General features: G+C 44.6%; 5 protein-coding genes and 1 non-coding gene across 7 annotated transcripts in view; 2 read left to right on the top strand and 4 right to left on the bottom strand.

Moving 5' to 3' along the window:
* LOC127665101 (histone H2B type 1-C/E/F/G/I-like) overlaps positions 1–7,136 on the top strand; it is a 30,615-nt gene extending 23,479 nt beyond the window's left edge. Inside the window, exons 1-2 of one of the 2 annotated variants that reach the window (XM_052157508.1) lie at positions 5,724–6,132; positions 6,948–7,136. In XM_052157508.1, the coding sequence (XP_052013468.1) occupies positions 5,756–6,132; positions 6,948–6,987 (417 nt within the window). In that variant the 5' untranslated portion in view covers positions 5,724–5,755 and the 3' untranslated portion in view covers positions 6,988–7,136. Of the gene's footprint in view, positions 1–5,723; positions 6,133–6,947 lie in introns of those variants that run through there. The other variant, XM_052157509.1, reaches the window with a different exon arrangement.
* The window catches only part of LOC127665117 (uncharacterized), a 60,905-nt gene that overhangs the window by 28,127 nt on the left and 14,458 nt on the right, over positions 1–18,320 (bottom strand). The window contains exons 2-4 of the mRNA XM_052157528.1: positions 15,902–15,928; positions 13,970–13,986; positions 1,320–1,648 (exon numbers count right to left, since the gene is read on the bottom strand). Of these exons, the coding sequence (XP_052013488.1) occupies positions 1,320–1,648; positions 13,970–13,986; positions 15,902–15,928 (373 nt within the window). The remainder of the gene's footprint in view (positions 1–1,319; positions 1,649–13,969; positions 13,987–15,901; positions 15,929–18,320) is intronic.
* LOC127665104 (histone H3) lies at positions 2,531–3,843 on the bottom strand. The gene has a single exon (XM_052157515.1). It carries the CDS (start codon positions 3,812–3,814, stop codon positions 3,404–3,406), a length of 411 nt encoding a protein of 136 aa, XP_052013475.1. The 5' UTR covers positions 3,815–3,843; the 3' UTR covers positions 2,531–3,403.
* On the bottom strand, positions 5,029–5,507 carry LOC127665108 (histone H2A type 1-B). The gene has a single exon (XM_052157519.1). The coding sequence runs from the start codon at positions 5,474–5,476 to the stop codon at positions 5,084–5,086; it is 393 nt and encodes a 130-aa protein (XP_052013479.1). The 5' UTR covers positions 5,477–5,507; the 3' UTR covers positions 5,029–5,083.
* Trnal-uaa (transfer RNA leucine (anticodon UAA)) lies at positions 10,283–10,365 on the top strand. Its single transcript has one exon. It is a non-coding gene; the product is annotated as a tRNA-Leu (tRNA).
* On the bottom strand, positions 17,690–18,250 carry LOC127665099 (histone H2B type 1-C/E/F/G/I-like). The gene has a single exon (XM_052157500.1). It carries the CDS (start codon positions 18,248–18,250, stop codon positions 17,717–17,719), a length of 534 nt encoding a protein of 177 aa, XP_052013460.1. The 3' UTR covers positions 17,690–17,716.

Raw genomic sequence — 18,320 nt, 5'->3', positions numbered from 1 at the left:
CTGGGCAGTGATGGCCCACACCTTTAATCCAGGAATTTGGGAGGCAGAGGGAGGTGGAAGTCTGTGAGTTCAAGACCAGTCTGAAGTGTATGGATCAAGTTCCAGGACACCTGAGGACAGAGAAACCATGTCTTCAAAAACGAGCGAGCGAGCAAGAGAGAGAGAGAGAGAGAGAGAGAGAGAGAGAGAGAGAGAGAGAGGGTGGGGAGGGAGAGGGAGAGGGAGAGGGAGAGGGAGAGGGAGAGAGAGAAGTTATGGTGAAGTTTGCTATATGGAGAAACATAAACGTTAGTAGGAATAGTAGAAGTGAGTATTGCTTTGGTAAGGAAAGATGTACAAAGTATGTACTAGTTCAATAAAGGCATCAGAATGGATCAGCTGTATAACTGATCCAGCTGATGGTCAGATCACAAAAAATTTTATTAGTTTTCCAAAAAACGTTTGGGGTTTAGTTTTCTTTTGGACAATAGCAGTATTTCTTGAGCATAATTTATTGGGGCACACCTACAATTCTATCAATTATGTGGCTGAAACAAGACTAGGATTACAAGGTTTCTCATTGCTACATATTCATGCAAATCCGCATTGTACACGGAGCTACTTGAGCCCTTATCTCAAAAAATAAACCAAACTAAAAGTAGGCTATCTTACCAGTACAGAGGTTGACAAGGACGCTAAAGCCAACATATTGGCTAGACATAATCGGGATAGTGTGCAAAACCCGCAAGCCTAAAAAGTAAATTGTACCAAGATATAAACTTCTAGCTTAGAAAATATGGCTAAAAGAAAACACTTGTAAGATATTTCTCACTCAAAAGCTTAACTTTACTTGTCATAGCATCAAGCTAAACACAAAGGGTGAACGTTAGCTCTAAAAGGGATTCAATTTCAAGCCTTGGCCCCTAAAGCAGAAACATGCTGGTTAGTAGTCATTCAAACCAGTTGTAGGTCAAACTCATCTAAGCTTCGCATTACAGTGCCCCAAAAGCATTAATCAAATATGCTGTAGAATTTACCCTCACCACATTTTAACTGACTGCAAACTAGACCTGAGAGGATATTGGTTAAGTCATGTGCATTAAGATTGCCAAAGTAGCAATCTTTCAAATACATTGGGGGTAAAATGAAGAGCATTGGACATAGATTTGCTGTTAACTTACACAAGGTAAACAGCCGGCCTTTTGTGATAAAGGAGGGGCTCTGAAAAGAGCCTTTGATATTAATGTGGAGGATAAATCTATGCCCTCTCCCCGCGGATGCGGCGGGCCAGCTGGATGTCCTTGGGCATGATGGTGACACGCTTGGCGTGGATAGCGCACAGGTTGGTGTCCTCAAACAGACCCACGAGGTAGGCCTCGCAGGCTTCCTGCAGGGCCATGACGGCCGAGCTCTGGAAGCGCAGGTCGGTCTTGAAGTCCTGCGCGATCTCGCGCACCAGGCGCTGGAACGGCAGCTTGCGGATCAGCAGCTCGGTCGACTTCTGGTAGCGCCGGATCTCGCGCAGCGCCACGGTGCCGGGCCGGTAGCGGTGGGGCTTCTTCACGCCGCCCGTGGCCGGGGCGCTCTTACGGGCGGCCTTGGTGGCCAGCTGCTTGCGCGGGGCCTTGCCGCCGGTGGACTTGCGGGCGGTCTGCTTGGTGCGAGCCATCTTAGTACAACAGGAGGAAAACGGCAACAAAGGAGGGTAAAGCCCAAGTATATATATAACAAGCCAACCTTTTGGATTGGACAGTAAACTGCTGACATCATAGTTCCTGACAGGGGATTGGTTCGCGTTTAAACCAAGTAAGGAAAGTGAAAGCGCTTCCTACATTTTATATTAAATGTACAAATTTCCATGTTAACGGGACAGTTTCTCTACCAACTCCCAGAAATTATCATCGCGAGAAAATGTTGGCTTTGGAGGTCAAAGGACATTCTCATTACTTATTTAAACAAGGGCGCCATTATTTGGGGCAGAAAATTAATGGAAAATAATCTGAAAGGAAAATTAACAACAGCAAGTTATTCCTGAAATCATCAACACTCTACACTTAATTTTACCCAAGAAATGCTGCAACACTTTTATACGCAGAAACTTTTAGAAATTACAATTAGCACTGCCTTTCTCCCAGCGGTTGCGATTTTGGCGCGAAAAACATTCAAAATGGGTGAACTGGAGTTCCGACTGCAGAAGGCTTCGAGATTCCGTTACTATATTACAGCAACACTGTAAGGAACACTGGTCCTTAGTTGGCATTCATTTACAAGATACAAAGTTACACCACCCAACCTTGGAAGGGAACGTGGGAATTCACAGACAGCAACCTACACAGACACACAAATGTATACAGCTCTAGGAGACTAAGGCCGCCTCTACAGTACCTCAAGCAAGTGATCCTGCTGCTGCCGCTGCTGCCGAGTCAGACAGAAGATGGCAGGCTTGGTGATATTCACTATGTTGCACATGACTTCGGTAGTGCTTGGTGCCGCTTTCTCCCAAGCCCTTCGCCCCACTTACAGTGGTCAAATTTGCCAGAAACAAAAGCAATAAGATCAGACCGTCGTTTTATTAACAGCCTTTTTGCCTAATTGGGAATATCTGGCACAAGCAATATTTACTCAATATTTTCGTGCAAACTGTTTACCAGAGGACCTGATGACAGCATAGTCTTTGTTGTTGGTTGATGGGTATGAGACTGAGCCTCAGAAAGCTGATGACAAATGTCTCAAAATGTCCGGTATGCAAAGTGCTTTCTTTATAACAGGTGTTAAACAGCATGTGAATTAGAGTGCTACGGGTGTATCGGTGTAGTTGAAGTTTAGATGTACTCCTGCCCCACCACCACCACCCACACTTAAATGTGGTTGTATTTTCCATATATAATTGTTTGGGAAAGAGGGATTCAACTTTCAGCTTTGTGCTTTGTCAGGCTAGCCACATTGCTGCTGAAAAGTAATTATTTCCTTCATTCCCAGAACATTCAAGACTTGCTTCATATTCCTTTGCAGTGGGAAGAGATAAAAAGGGCCAGGCAACGTTCATTCTTTGAAATGTGTCATTCGATAGTGAAGGACTGCTGCTGCACAGGGAGAAAGAGCCTGGAGACAGCAGGCTTGCTGGAGGTTGGATTTATGCTAGACCAAAGTAGTTCAAATCCTGGATAAATACGTATTTTAAAGAGATGGGATTCTTTTCACCTTGCCTATTTGTATATCCTAGTCACCTTGTAAGACTGCACCACATCTCCTGTAAACTAGATGTGTTGCAGTATGTTTGGAAACCAATACAGGATAACATGAGATGCAGCAACACTGTTCTTGAACTAAACCTTTCGGGAGTATGGTTTTAGAAGTGGAAACAGCCACTTAGGTGAATAGTTGGTGGCTCTAAAAAGAGCCTTTGTGGAAGCAATGTTGTATATTACGCCCTCTCGCCACGAATGCGGCGGGCCAGCTGGATATCCTTGGGCATGATGGTCACACGCTTGGCGTGGATGGCGCACAGGTTGGTGTCCTCAAACAGACCTACCAGGTAGGCCTCGCTCGCCTCCTGCAGGGCCATGACGGCCGAGCTCTGGAAGCGCAGGTCGGTCTTGAAGTCCTGCGCGATCTCGCGCACCAGGCGCTGGAACGGCAGCTTGCGGATCAGCAGCTCGGTCGACTTCTGGTAGCGCCGGATCTCGCGCAGCGCCACGGTGCCGGGCCGGTAGCGGTGGGGCTTCTTCACGCCGCCCGTGGCTGGGGCGCTCTTGCGGGCGGCCTTGGTGGCCAGCTGCTTACGCGGGGCCTTGCCGCCGGTGGACTTGCGAGCGGTCTGCTTGGTGCGAGCCATGACTTGACAAAAAGATAGGTCTAGTGAAGAGGGAGCGACTAAAGGCCTATTTATAATATGAATCTGAAGCTGATTGGACAAGACTACACCACGCCTACCGAGGTTATTGGTCAACTGTCGCTTTGGGTTTTGAGGGCTTTTTTTTTTTTCTTTACTTAAAAAAAAAAAAATCCTAATGAGTATTGGTGAAGCACTTCAAATTCATTTAAATTCCTGCCCTTATGTCTGGAACGTAGGGATTACAACTGTAAGGCAAACACTCTAGTAGACACAGAACAATTGCTGCCAGCCTGAACTACATAGCGACAGACTGACTCAAAGAAATACCTGTGCAACCTTAATACATTTAGTAATATACGAACTGTATTTTCTATTTCTCAGGTATAGGTTACTTGTTTTTTTCTTCGCAGTACAGATAATTGTTACTGGAATAAATTTGTCGTAGGAAGGACACTGAAACTGAAAGAAATTAATATGCCAGGTACCGTGTCCACAGAAATGCATTTGCAAATCCTTAAATACATTTAGTAATCTACCTGGTGTGTTTTCTAATAGTCATGTGTATGTTAAGCTCTACTTGTCTTTTCAAAATGACTTCTAGTGAAAATTTCCCCTTTATTCCTATATACATTAAAACAGGATAAAATGTAAGGTAATAGCCTCAATTTTGACATCTAAGTAGTATGTCTCAAAAATTTTACTTGTCCTTCAAAATTGAATGCATTGTGTATCAGTTGAGTCTATCAAAATTCTACGTATGTACAAAACGTTATTGGCATACTTTAACTGTTAACTTAGATCTTTCAAATTGCTCATCTCTTTACAAGAAATTCAAGGCTACTTTGTGTCTTAAGCCCAAATGATCCTGTCGTGATTTTTAAATCCAAAGGGAACAGCATGCCCAACACAATTCTCAAAATTTACTCAAACTGTATAAAGATCTAATTATGGAAAAGTATAATATACTTAAGTGTAGAAACAATCTGAATATTAAAGAAAAACCTAATGTACGTAAGGTATTTTAACTTGTGAAGGGATTATGAATGGATATGGTGAAGAGCCTAGGAAACAAAAAATGATCCTAGAAGTTACCAGATTGAAGGCTTTACCCGTACAGATTTGGGGTTAATTAAATGTTATCAAAATTACCTTATTAACACAGGACGTGGTAAACAGAGAGCAGTAAAGCTTAAGCTCTTTTAACAGACACGAGTGGGTGGCTCTGAAAAGAGCCTTTGGTGACTTGTAGGACGCTTTGTACAAAGGGTCTCACTTCCCCTTGGCCTTGTGGTGGCTCTCGGTCTTCTTGGGCAGCAGCACGGCCTGGATGTTGGGCAGGACGCCGCCCTGCGCGATGGTGACGCGGCCCAGCAGCTTGTTGAGCTCCTCGTCGTTGCGGATGGCCAGCTGCAGGTGGCGCGGGATGATGCGCGTCTTCTTGTTGTCGCGGGCCGCGTTGCCCGCCAGCTCCAGGATCTCGGCCGTCAGGTACTCCAGCACGGCCGCCAGGTACACCGGGGCGCCGGCGCCCACGCGCTCCGAGTAGTTGCCCTTGCGGAGCAGCCGGTGCACGCGGCCCACGGGGAACTGCAGGCCTGCCCGGGAGGAGCGGGTCTTGGCCTTGGCGCGAGCCTTGCCGCCCTGCTTGCCGCGTCCAGACATTCTGAGAAGTTGTAAAGAATTGAAGACTTCGGAAATTAAAACTGGAGGAGCTTGGCCTTTATAGGATTCTCTGAGCGCGAAAAAGGGCCTATGCGATTGGCTGGCTCCTTCTTTTCGAATAGACCAATGGGAAGCATTTGTGACGACACGTGGTTCCTTGACAACTTGAAAATTCTAACCAATCAGAAATGTGTTTCTCTAAGCCTCATTTGAATAACGCCTTATAAAAGCGAACGGGTCTCTTCATAAGTTGTAGAGTGGTGGAGATCTTGTCTTACCATGCCTGAGCCAGCGAAGTCCGCGCCCGCCCCGAAGAAGGGCTCCAAGAAGGCGGTGACCAAGGCGCAGAAGAAGGACGGCAAGAAGCGCAAGCGCAGCCGCAAGGAGAGCTACTCGGTGTACGTGTACAAGGTGCTGAAGCAAGTGCACCCCGACACGGGCATCTCCTCCAAGGCCATGGGCATCATGAACTCGTTCGTGAACGACATCTTCGAGCGCATCGCGGGCGAGGCGTCGCGCCTGGCGCATTACAACAAGCGCTCGACCATCACGTCCCGGGAGATCCAGACGGCCGTGCGCCTGCTGCTGCCCGGGGAGCTGGCCAAGCACGCCGTGTCCGAGGGCACCAAGGCCGTCACCAAGTACACCAGCTCCAAGTGAGTTCCTCTAACTCACTCCTGACCCAAAGGCTCTTTTCAGAGCCACCCACCTACTCAAAACAGAGCTCAATTGCTTGCTGTGTAGTTCTAGCCGGCTTGGGCATACTGGTTACTTACTGTTTGTTAGGATAGGTAGGGGTTTTTTAGTTTCTGTTCGCCTTAAGATTTTTTAGTATTCCAGAGTCCATGGGGAATCCTTGGTTGAAATTTGGCCTGTCTTTTTAGCGCTACGACGCAGTGTTTTAAACCTTTTGAACTGAAGCTGAGACGTCACAGTAGATTCTGTTCAACAAGACCCCCTCTTGTTCTTGCTGGAACTAGGGTCTGGACATAGGTGTGATAGTCAAGTCCTCTTTTCGAGCCCAGAGCACTACATGATTCTTGCTGAAAACTTAAAGGAGTAGTCAGATGCAGCTGAACTTTGTTGGGTCCCGTTTTCTGGGTCATTTGGTTGAAGATTTTTGTTTCCACAGCGAATTTCACTGGCTAGCAGTTATGTTTGAGAAAAAAGCTCAAAAGGCTATTGGTTATTTGGGATTGTCCTGGAAGTTTTTCAGAGAACAAAATACTAAGTAAAGATTAAATCAAAGAAATTTAAAGAATAAAAAAATCCCTCTTTCTAGGAGGGCTTACTCTAGGATAGTGAATGTTGATAGTGTTGACTTAAGTGCGAATATGAACAGCTCAAAGTAGTTAAATATCAATGAGATCTTAGTGTGCAAGTGCTAAAAGAAACATTAGCTGTTGTATGACTAGTAAGGTCTTAATAAAGCCTAACCATTTTCCTTAATCATCTCCATTAATCTCTATAGAATCCTGTGGAACAAATTCTATTATCTTCCTTCCTTTTAAAGTTGATGAAATTAAAATGATTGAACTGAAGCTGCAACATAAATACAGACTTGTCTGACTGGAGACCAAACTGTGAACTACCCTCCAAAAAATGATCCTGAAAAATAAATATTTAATATATTATAAAATAAACGTTTTAATTTATCCCATTATATAACGCAATCTCTCTCTCTCTCTCTCTCTCTCTCTCTCTCTCTCTCTCTCTCTCTCTCTCTCTCTCTTCACCCTTTGGGTTTGGGATTTGGAGTTTGGGTTTTCCATGGAGGGTTGGTAGCTTTGGTTTTTTGATTTTGAGTGTGCTCTGTAACGAGGTTTTCTACCTTCTCATCCGCACTATGCTTACTCAGCTAGTGTTTTAGAGTTAGAAGAATTTCAGACTGAATTCTTATGACAGAAAGTAAAGTTCCCTTCTCTCCTAACAGTGTGTGTTATTAAGAATATGGTGGTAAACAGATTAGCCAGAACAGTAGTGAGATCAAAACAGGAACTACATTGTTACTAAATCCCTGTACCTTACAAGAGTAAGTTTGTTTCCCACACCTAATGTATCCAGCAAAATAGGTCTTTCAATTTACTAATCTTGTGCCCACATAAGATGCCGTTCCCCTTGCTAAACTCCTGAACCTGTGATATATGATTGTCCTTTAGCCTTACCAAAACATTTCTTCCCAGATATCTTGATTACTCCCCTTCCACTGATGTATCTTTATAACTTATCTACCTCACAGGTAGCCTTGAGCACTGAGTGCCCCATTCTTCTGTCTTGATGCTAACAACATAACTGTTTTCTATCAGCCCTAATGTTTCTTCATAAGCCAATGAGGGGGATGCTCTCTGAAATCTTAACTTTGGAGAGGCAGCAGGCTTCCCATTTCTAAATATAAAGTTTATTGTAATAAAGATAGCTGTGAGTTTTCTCACGTCTAACAAACGTAACAACTTTCAATCCTGGTGAAAGTAAAAGACTTGAATAAAAGTTATGCAAGGTCTGAGACATTAAAGGGATAATATATTTATGGAATAGTGGGACTTGACAAGCCAGCTAGTTTCGATTTTAAAAAAGTCACAATTGTAAGCCATTAAAAAAAAGTTGGAAGTCACGTTTTAAAAAATATTGTTCAACTTTTCTTCAAATAATAATTAACTTTGTAGTAATAGGGTTAAGAGAAGGAAACTTGGGGAAATTTTTAATATACACAGAATCAGAATGTTTGTGTGGACTTAAGTCTGAAGAACGGTGTGCCTTGTTATGTTTGTCCCTGTCTCTGTTAGCTATGACTTCACAATGTGTTGTGGGGTTTTTTGTTTGGTTTATCCGGTTTATGGGTGTGGAAGAGGATAGGGAGGGGTTGGTTTTGTAGTTGTGTGTGTGTGTGTGTGTGTGTGTGTGTGTGTTTATGGGTTTGTTTTGTTTGTTTTGATTGCTTAGCTTGTTTGTTTGTATGTTTGTTTGTTTGTTTGTTTGTTTGAGACAAGGTTTCTTTCTCTGTGTAGCCCTGACTGTTCTGGAACAAACTCCCTAGACCAGGCTGGCCTCAAACTCAAGAGATCCTTCTGCCTATGTCTCCAGAATACTGGGATTAAAGGCATGGGCTACCACAACCTGGCTGTATAGTTCTGTTTTACATTTGGGCATTCAATCATTCAGTTCTTAAACTATATCTTTATAGCTAAAGAGCATATGTAGGCCCAAATAGTGAAAATAATATAAATGAAATGCTATAATTTTTTTCCTGTGTACATTCTGTAATAAATTTTGTTTTATAAACCTGACAGTCATGGTCTTGTGCATTCATATTGGTTTTGTTTCTGACTAAAGAAGTGGTAAAGACCACCAGCTGGTTAGGGTGAGGTGGTGGGGTTGCAAATGCCTTTACAATCTCTACACAAAGAAGGCCTTCATTTAAGTTGTAACTCCCCCCCTATAAATATTTTCACTTTGAAAACACAACCCATCTCTTCCTCTGTACCAGAAAGTCTGGGAGGACAGGAACTCATTTTTCCCACTACAGTTGCAGGCCTAGTACTCAGATGTACACACCTGCTGGCACCCATACCCAGGCTCCCCTGCTTACCAGGCAGATGCTGTAACCAACTATGCCCCACGGCACCACCAGTTATGGTCTTAGATAATATGCTATGTTATAAAATTCCTTCCCTCAAACTCTAGCTTTAGTCTGTGCTCCCTTAGGGAAGCATGGGGAAACACGCAGATTTTATGTGTACCAGTGCATTTCTCCAGGGTTTTGCTGTTCTCACAACAAAATACTCTCATCCTCCTTACCTCTCAGTTGGTACTGGGATGACACGATATAAACCAGAGTAACAGGTGGACTTCCTTGGGTAGAATTTCTTGAAGAGGAAATGTCAAATACTATTCTTCTAAATCTGAATATCCAGCTATTTAAGATGAAAGAGCAAGTCTGTAACAAAATCAGATGAATCATAAAAAACAAAACAAAATAAATCAAAGCAAACAAGCAAGCAAAAAACGGTTCATAAGGACTGGAGAGATAGCTTAACAGTTAAGAGCATTAACTGCTCTTCCAAAGGTACTGAGTTCAAGTCCCAGCAAACACATGGAGGATCACAACCATCTGTAATGAGATCTGATGCCCTCTTCTGGGGTGTCTGAAGACAGCTACTGTGTACTTACATATAATAATAAATAAATCTTTGGGCCAGAGTGAGCAGAGGTCATAAGTTTAATTCCCAGCAATCACATGATGCCTCACAACTATCTGTACACCTACAGTGCATTCATATACATAAAATAAATAAATCTTTTTTAAAATAAAACGGCTCATAATGGTACACCTGTAATCCCAACACATGGAGACAGTAAAATATTCAATTGTAAGTTGACCTACTATAGTCCTTGCCTCGCTTGCTCAAAGCCCTGGGTTTGATAACAGCCTGCTGGCACACTCTTGTGCCAACACAAGAGGAGCCAAGGCAGGGGTACCTCTAAGTGTGAGGTCAACCTGGTGTCTGCCTATCATGTGGGGGGACCCTCCTGTAGTCCTGTGCAGCAGGAGGCTTTTGGAAATCCCCATGCAACTCCCCGTGGTTTACCCTCCCGACTCCCACCAGTGGTTTTCCTTTGCATATCAAGGAAAAGCTAAGATTTATTTTGAACATCGGAGTAATCATGAAAAGCCATTTCTTAATGGTTATAAAAAACAAAAATCAAAACTTCCACTATGATAATCACCACATTCCAAGGGATATTTAACAATTCAGCATAGGATTATGCTCTTGAAGAGAGAACTATCTTTACTAGACAGGCCACTGTACTGGGATGGCCGAGTGGTTAAGGCGTTGGACTTAAGATCCAATGGGCGCATGCCTGTGTGGGTTCGAACCCCACTCCCAGTATCAGTCACACTAGTGCTAGTGCAGTTGCTCTAGTACTTTTGAAGTTTATTCACCCCCATATATGAATATTATTTTTGTATTTATTTACTTTATAACACACCCAGGTAGCACAGGCTTGCTTCCCAATTTCCCTGCATCTCCCAAGCGTAGGGCAATAATGGCTCCATTTTCACAGGCAGTGGTTTGTCTATGGGTTTCAACAACAGTCTTCTCAGGTTTCAAAAGCAACACTAGGAAAACGTATTCACGCTTATCGGTTTGCCTGAGTTTTGCCTGAGTTTTTAACATTCCAAGAGAATTGGCCAAACCTTTGCACTTGTTGCCTTTATGGAAATTTACTCTGGTTCTCTGAGGTTTGCAGACCCAGAATTCCCTGAATGAAGAAAAGGCCAGGACCCATGATGGGCCCTTGCTAAAATAAATTATTTAACAATAATAAGTTTTACAGTTGACCAATCACACACTTCATTAAATAGTGGCACTGACTGCATCTGCAATACCAGATGTTGTATCCTTACTTCCACAGACTGACACATCTCCTGGTAAATGAAGCATGGGCATTGACCTAGAAAATTCCCTTTTCTCAGTACCTGTCCACAAGGACCACCACAAGCACTTTGCTCTCCGTTGGCAAGGTCAGCAGTATTCCTATACAGATATACCCCAAGGATGGGTCATAATTTAGTTAGGAAGGATCTTGATTACCGCTCTCTCCCACAGATTATCACACTGGTAGATGACGTTCTGCTGATTGGACTGAGTGCACAGGAGGATTTGTTGAAAATATGAATATGCACATGAAAGAAATAAAACCCCAACTTCACAGGCCTTCTACATCTTGCTCTAAATGCAAACAGGAGAAGACTGGCATTCCTCAGGCAGCTAGGAGGAAGCTCTCAGAGTCCACCCCCACAGTGACAGCTTCCTCCAGTAAGGCCACACCTACTCCAACAAAGTCACACCTCGAAATAGTGCTGCTCCCTGGGCCAACCATGTTCAAACCACCACAAACATGGGGTAGTGCACATGGTCGTATATTTAGCTAGGTAGGAGACAGATGGTGTCAGATGTGCAACTGCTTACTGATTCATGGGTTATACAGCCAATGAAGTGGCTAGATGGATGTCCAAGGACTTATCAAAAGTATGAATGAAAGATTGTTGAGAAAAGACATGTAGGGCTGGAGAGCTGGCTCAGCAGTAAGAGTGCTGACTGCTCTTCCAGAGGTCCTAAGTTCAAATTCCAGCAACCACATGGTGGCTTACAGCCATCTATTGTAAGACCCTCCCCCCACCCCCAAAACAGAGGGTGCCGTCTAGGAAGGCGACACCCAAATCACTCGCTAGAAACAGTCTCAATGTAATAACATGAGGATTTCTTTATTCCAGAATTCTGGGTTCCACAGCTGTATACCGCGCAAGGCTAGAGGATTTTGGACCACGAGTGCTGAATTGCAACAGTTTTTATAAGTTTACAACAAAGTCCTCGAATCGCAAACCAATCATTTCTTAGCATGGAGAGCCCGCAAAATTCGAGCCAATCGATTTGTACCACTCCATAGTTTTTAGGCCAATCAGTTTAAATTATCGGAGTCCGCACTCAGTGGACCAATTAGTTTCCTATTTTCTTGAATGTCTATAGCTGCATGAACTCCTGCATAGGGGTAATGGTATAAGTTTACAGAAGCAAGATAAGCTTAGCCCATTTCCAGTTACCCTATGGGGCCAGGATCACCTATTCAAGGCCTTTCTGCTAGCTCTAAACAAAGGGCGGGCTCTGGAATGTGACCTTTTACCTAGTTTCTAACAAAGCAAGATAGCATTTTAAACTTCTGACTTCTTGGTGTCCTTAGAGTTAGGCTGTATTATTTTGTATCCTTTCACTATAATGAGATCTGCCGCCCTCTTCCGGTGTGTCTGAAGACAGCTACAGTGTACTCACATAATAATAAATAAATCTTTAAAGAAAAAAAAGAAGAAGAAAAAGGCATGTGAAGGTGGCTTTAGCAAAGGAGGAGTTAATCGAGTTAGACAGGATGGCCGTTCCCTGCTTATTTGTGTCACTACCCAATGGGTCCATGAAAAAGTGCCCATGGTGGCAGAGATGGAGGTCACACAGGGTCTCAAATCCTGGACTTCCACACCACAAGGCCGGGCAGACCAGGATTCAACACTGTTGCCTAGGGCAGCCATTCAGGTGGCAGGCAGGCTGACTGCATTGCAGTGTCCTCAGGGGAACGGACGGCACTCCTTTCTTACTGGAGTAGGCATTCTTACTGGGTATGGATTTGCCTTTTCCTCACGTAAAGCATTCGCCCAAACTTCCATCCATTCACCTACAGAATGCCTTACACACTGTCACGGTTATCTATACATTGTTGCTTCGGACCAAGAAGCATGGCCGAAGAAGAGAGTGAGTCCACCACACTCATGGAATCCACTGATCTTACCACGTTTCCCACCACCCTCAAGTAGCTGGCTTGAAACTGCCTTTTCAAGACACAATTACAGTATCACGTGGCAATAGCTGGGAAAGTTTGGTCAGGGTTCCCCAGAAAGGTCCAACATATGGTATGGTTTCTCCCACAGCCATGACTGACAGGTCCAGGAATTAGGGGTGGATCTGAGAATGGTTCCACTCAACTTCACGCCTAATGACCCATTCTGGAAATTTCGGCTTTCTGTCCCCATGGCCTTAAGTTCTGCTGGCCCAGAAGTTACAGTTCCCGAACCATGCACGCTCCTGCTAGGTAACACAGCAAATGATCCAGTGAGCCTGAAGCTCTGACTCCGCACTGGCCACTTCGGGCCAGGCCGACTCTGTCAGAAGCTCAGTGGCAAAGTCTCCGTGAGCCGATGGTGTACCCAAGAACGGCATTCTGCTAATTAAAAAAAGTGCTTCGAAGTCTGTGAAAGAAATTCCCTTTGGGTCAGGGAATGACCTGGACAGCAAGCTTTCTCCCTGATGTAAGTTTCACTTTTAAACTCTTCTGGTTTCTAAGTCCCTCCAGGCTCTGTTCAGCTTGTCTTAGAAGATATGCCACTATTTAGCAATTCAGGAAGTGGTTGGTGGTGGGAGTGGTGCTGGGTTATGTGAGGGTTGTTTTTTTTTTCTTTTCTTTTCTTTTCTTTTTGTGGGGATGAGGTTCATTTTTCAAGACCGGTTCTAAAACTAGGAAGCTCTGGCTGTCCTGGAACTATGTAGACCAGGCTGCCTTTAAACTCAGACACCCTTCTGCATCTGCTTGGGATTCAAGGCATGCACCCAGCCTTGAGATTTCATCCTAGAAGGGAAAAAGTAGGAAGGGAAGAGAAAAAAAAAACATTCAGGGAAAGAAGGAATACAAGAGAAATAACAACCAAGAAGGGAAAAAACATGACAAACAAACGCAAACAACTCAGAACAACCCAGGTCACTGGGCCTGAAGGGCTAATTGACTATTTGGGTGGCAGATTGATTTATTCTGAATCTTTCTCAGAGTCAGCAGAGACAAGCAGGGACAATACCCTGAATGTGAGAGCCTTCCTGTGGAGGTGGCTTCTGCTTCCTTTTCCTTTTGAAGAACATGATGTGCAGAGTACAGCTTCCAGGGCACTGTGTGCACTCGGTTCCGGCCATTCTCTGTCTGTCTCTGCTAAATCCATTTAGAGTTTGTGGCTGTGCCTGGCTTTTACAATTTCCTTCCTTATCTTGTTTTCTTTGTGAAGTGCTTGCAAACCTCCTGTTCACTTAATTCAAACACAGGCAAGTATTACTTGTGAAAAGAATAAATGCTGCATTTATTTCAACAAATTAATCCTGTATCTTTGGAAGACTGGGATAGAGTCGAAAATCAACTGTGATCTGGTTTCTTTTCATAGTTGGAAAACCAGCATCACTGTCTCTGCCTTGTCAGCCTGTGCTCCACAGCCTCCTGCCTCCTGCTCATCAGTCCCTGTGAGATCAGCTCAAGGCAGTGAGCCGCATGCTGCGAGTTCTTCTGTAAAGTAATCCAGATCATCACAACTCAGAAGATCCAATGGATACACCCTCCTGTCCAAATCCAAATCAGGTTCCTGGAAATATTGTGAGAAGCAGCAGCAAATGTTAGAACAGGAGAGTTTATTACAGCAGAGCCTCGTGAGCCAGAACTCCACAGACACACACTCACCAGGGGAGGGTCTCACTGACGAGTTTAACAAAACAAAACAAAACAAACAAAACAGCTACAACAACACCCAACCACCCCCAAACATGATAGGAAACAGCTAATAGAACACCCCTTTATAGAACACCAGTACAAAGGCATATGTAAAATCAATTTGAACTCTGCTATCAATAATGAATTTAATTGTTACATTTCCTCGTCATTCATATAAAATTGGAGAAATGTTTTTGTCCAAAGCTTTCTGTTATCAGTTAGAGAGCCACACGGGTTGTTGAGCTTCTATTTGCTGACCATGTGTTTATAAAATTAGTAGTGAATGTGATAGTGGCTGTTTTATTTATTTATTTATTTATGGCTGCTTTATTCGAGACCGTGTTCTGATGTGTCCTCAAAATCATAGATTCCTCTGCTTCCGACCTCATAATTCTAGGGACACCGGGTTTGGCTCCCTTGCCTGGCAGGTGGTTGCATATTGATTGTTCAGGCATAGCTGTGGGCCACCCACCTGAGCACAGGCATCCTCTTGGAGGAGAGCCCGCCCCACCCCCGCAATACTGTTTTTTCTTATACACAGGTTCACGCACACATTCGCTCACATGTACACATACATACACAATACTCTCTCACATATTGTAATCCTCGCATTTTCCACCCTCACCCTCCTCTCCGTTCCAAATTTGCTCCCTCTGGAGTCGCTATTCTCTAGCTTCACAGACTCCTCACACTGGCTTTGGGCCAGCGGAACTCCAGAAGAACGCACAAGATGAGCGAACCTTCCAGCGAGTTCCTCAGCATTTGACCAGCTTTGCTCTGGGAGCCTGAGATGGAGTAGACGCTTGTCTAGCCATCGTGGTTTGAGAAGATACTGAATTTTTTGGTTTAGGGGGTAGTGTGGCCTCCCAGGTCACCAAGGCAAACTCCAAGCTCCTCCCGACCCTCCGGTGGATAAAGTGCTCCCTCTAGGGCCAGCCACCTCAGCAAACCACAGAGCCATCCAATAAAACTTCAGTCAATGCCCACCATGGAGCACCCTGTTGGAGTTCTTTGTGGCAATTATTTTTTGCAAGTGGGTTTTACCCAGTTGTAGCAATGTCCCATTGAGAATGGTCAAGACAAATCCATCCATCGTCTGTCTGTCAGTCTGTCTCTAACTATAGATGCAAATAGATACACACAAAGGATATATATACATTCATGTGCATACACGCATATAGGTTAGACACATACAGATATATACAAACATATGTACATATACAGATACATGTAAATACATACATACATACATTCATGCACATACACATATATAGATTGGGCGGGAGGGAAAATTACAAGCTGCTAAACTCTGATGGAGACAAAGGAAAAGCTCCTTAGATGAGGCACATTTCAGACTCACATGGCGAAAGCTCTGTAGCCTTCCTTCAACACAACTAGCCAAAGGTGAACACACTACTTCATCCATTTTCCAAAACCAATAAACACTGATGCTGTGGGGTTGGCGACCAGAATCGTACCATTGCTAGAACTGGGGCCTGGCCCTCAGCAGAGGCTCTGGGGCCTGCAGAGATGGTTGTCCTGCTTTCTCCAGGACCACTCTCAGACTCCTGCTGAGAGCACACTGTGGGGAGCACTGACCTGGAAGAGTAAGAGCGAATCTCGGGGCCTTGTCTTCTTCCTGCATCTGGAAGGGGACAGGTGCCTCGGCCTACACCCTTGCTGACTGTGTACAGGGATTAAAAAATCTTCACTTTAACTACATATGGTTAGTGTCTTCCAAAGGTTTGGTTTCTTCTAGGATTGAACCTTCTACAGCCAAGAGTGGACCCAGGATGGCTGCCCAAAGAGTCCAGCTTGGGATGGGGGTGCGAGGGTTAGGCTGGGTGGCTTAGAGGAGCCTTTATTCCCCCAGGTGAGGTCTTAACCAAAATTATAAAAATATAGGTGCTCAATACCACCTTTGAGACCTAGTTATAATTCACTTCCAGAGAGACTCTCCTAGTCTGCTAGACACACATTTTACACGTTTTCCAGAACCAGTAAATTTCTAGATGTAGAATTTCAGGTTATAAAAGTTATTTACATATTTAACCACAAACAGATATTATTAAATTTTCCTTCAAAGTTTTGCCAATTTACAGGCTACCAGCAATGACTGAGAACAATGGTCAGTGGGGCTTATCATGGTTTTTGTGTTCTTCTTCTACTAGGCTTACTAGGTGGATAATAGATATCGAAAGCAATGTTAACTGGAAGGCAAACAGTTTAGGAAAGTGCAAGCGGCATTGGGCCTGGTGAGAAAAACATTAAAATTTTGCTTTAGTATCGTGAGAAATCATTAGTTGAAAGGAAGTGAGATGTTAACTTACTGGTCCTTTTGGAAAAAGAAAAAAAAAAAAGAAAACCTGTGATGCCACTTGGTGTGATGTGCAACAGCATATTCGTTCTACAGATGAATATCCACTCCATACTAAAGCTGGGATCTAAAGCCAATTTTTCCACTCCAAAACCAACCTATGTTGTACACGGAATCTCAAGTTCTTACATATGCAGCTTGCTAGGTAGCTATCGAAAAACTATCTTGATGGATCTTTTCTTGGCTAAAACACTGACAATGCCTGAACATGTTCTTAACCTAGAAATAGATAATCAAGGGGCCAACTCGTCTTATTCCCTTATTTGAGCCCTAGAGCAAATACGAGCAGGAATACACGGATATGATATCCCAGTATGCTCAAGAAAGTCAGGCTAAAGAAGGCTCAAAGCTCAAAGGCCTAGAGGTATTGATCATAACTTACTAAGTGCATGGCATGGAAACTGAGATGCCCTTCGCTTCGCCTTAGCATCCCCGTTAAAGTGAAATAACCACAATTGCCCTCTTTGGTTTAGAAGAGGCTTGCCAACCGGTCTTCAAGTTAAGTCTAACAGCTAACCGGGAAGTAGGGGGACTAAGGCGAACAACCCAGAAGGCGTTCTCGGCAGAACACCAGGAGCTGCTTCTAAAGGTACCGCCGGACAAGGGGAGGAGACGCGCGCGGGCGCACACACGCGCGCACTCACACGCACATAAGAGTGGCTGAAACTTCAGATCTCCACATGCAGTACCCCAAACTTGACTCCAGGAAAGAACGCCATGTGTAACAGCTTTTTGCTCTGAAAGTGTAGGTGGCTCTGAAAAGAGCCTTTGGGTCAGGAGTGAGTTAGAGGAACTCACTTGGAGCTGGTGTACTTGGTGACGGCCTTAGTGCCCTCGGACACGGCGTGCTTGGCCAGCTCGCCGGGCAGCAGCAGGCGCACGGCCGTCTGGATCTCCCGGGACGTGATGGTCGAGCGCTTGTTGTAATGCGCCAGGCGCGACGCCTCGCCCGCGATGCGCTCGAAGATGTCGTTCACGAACGAGTTCATGATGCCCATGGCCTTGGAGGAGATGCCCGTGTCGGGGTGCACTTGCTTCAGCACCTTGTACACGTACACCGAGTAGCTCTCCTTGCGGCTGCGCTTGCGCTTCTTGCCGTCCTTCTTCTGCGCCTTGGTCACCGCCTTCTTGGAGCCCTTCTTCGGGGCGGGCGCGGACTTCGCTGGCTCAGGCATTGTGTGACACTGGAACTCTCGCGGAACTCTTCCGTAGACGGCGGAAGCCACCGGCCCGGTATATTTAATGAGTCCATATCCAAATGAGGCATAGGAACGCGTAGCTGTGATTGGTTCCTGATGTACCCATGACGCATCCGAACTCTTGCCCATTCGAAGTGCGCCCCGGAATGCTTCCGATTGGTTTGGAAGAAAAGAAAAAATCAGCCAATCGCATAGGCGC

This window comes from Apodemus sylvaticus, chromosome 14, assembly GCF_947179515.1.
Source record: "Apodemus sylvaticus chromosome 14, mApoSyl1.1, whole genome shotgun sequence".
NCBI lineage: Eukaryota > Metazoa > Chordata > Mammalia > Rodentia > Muridae > Apodemus > Apodemus sylvaticus.
Note: the sequence above shows the minus strand (reverse complement) of the source record. Positions and strands in the feature narration are given on the sequence as shown.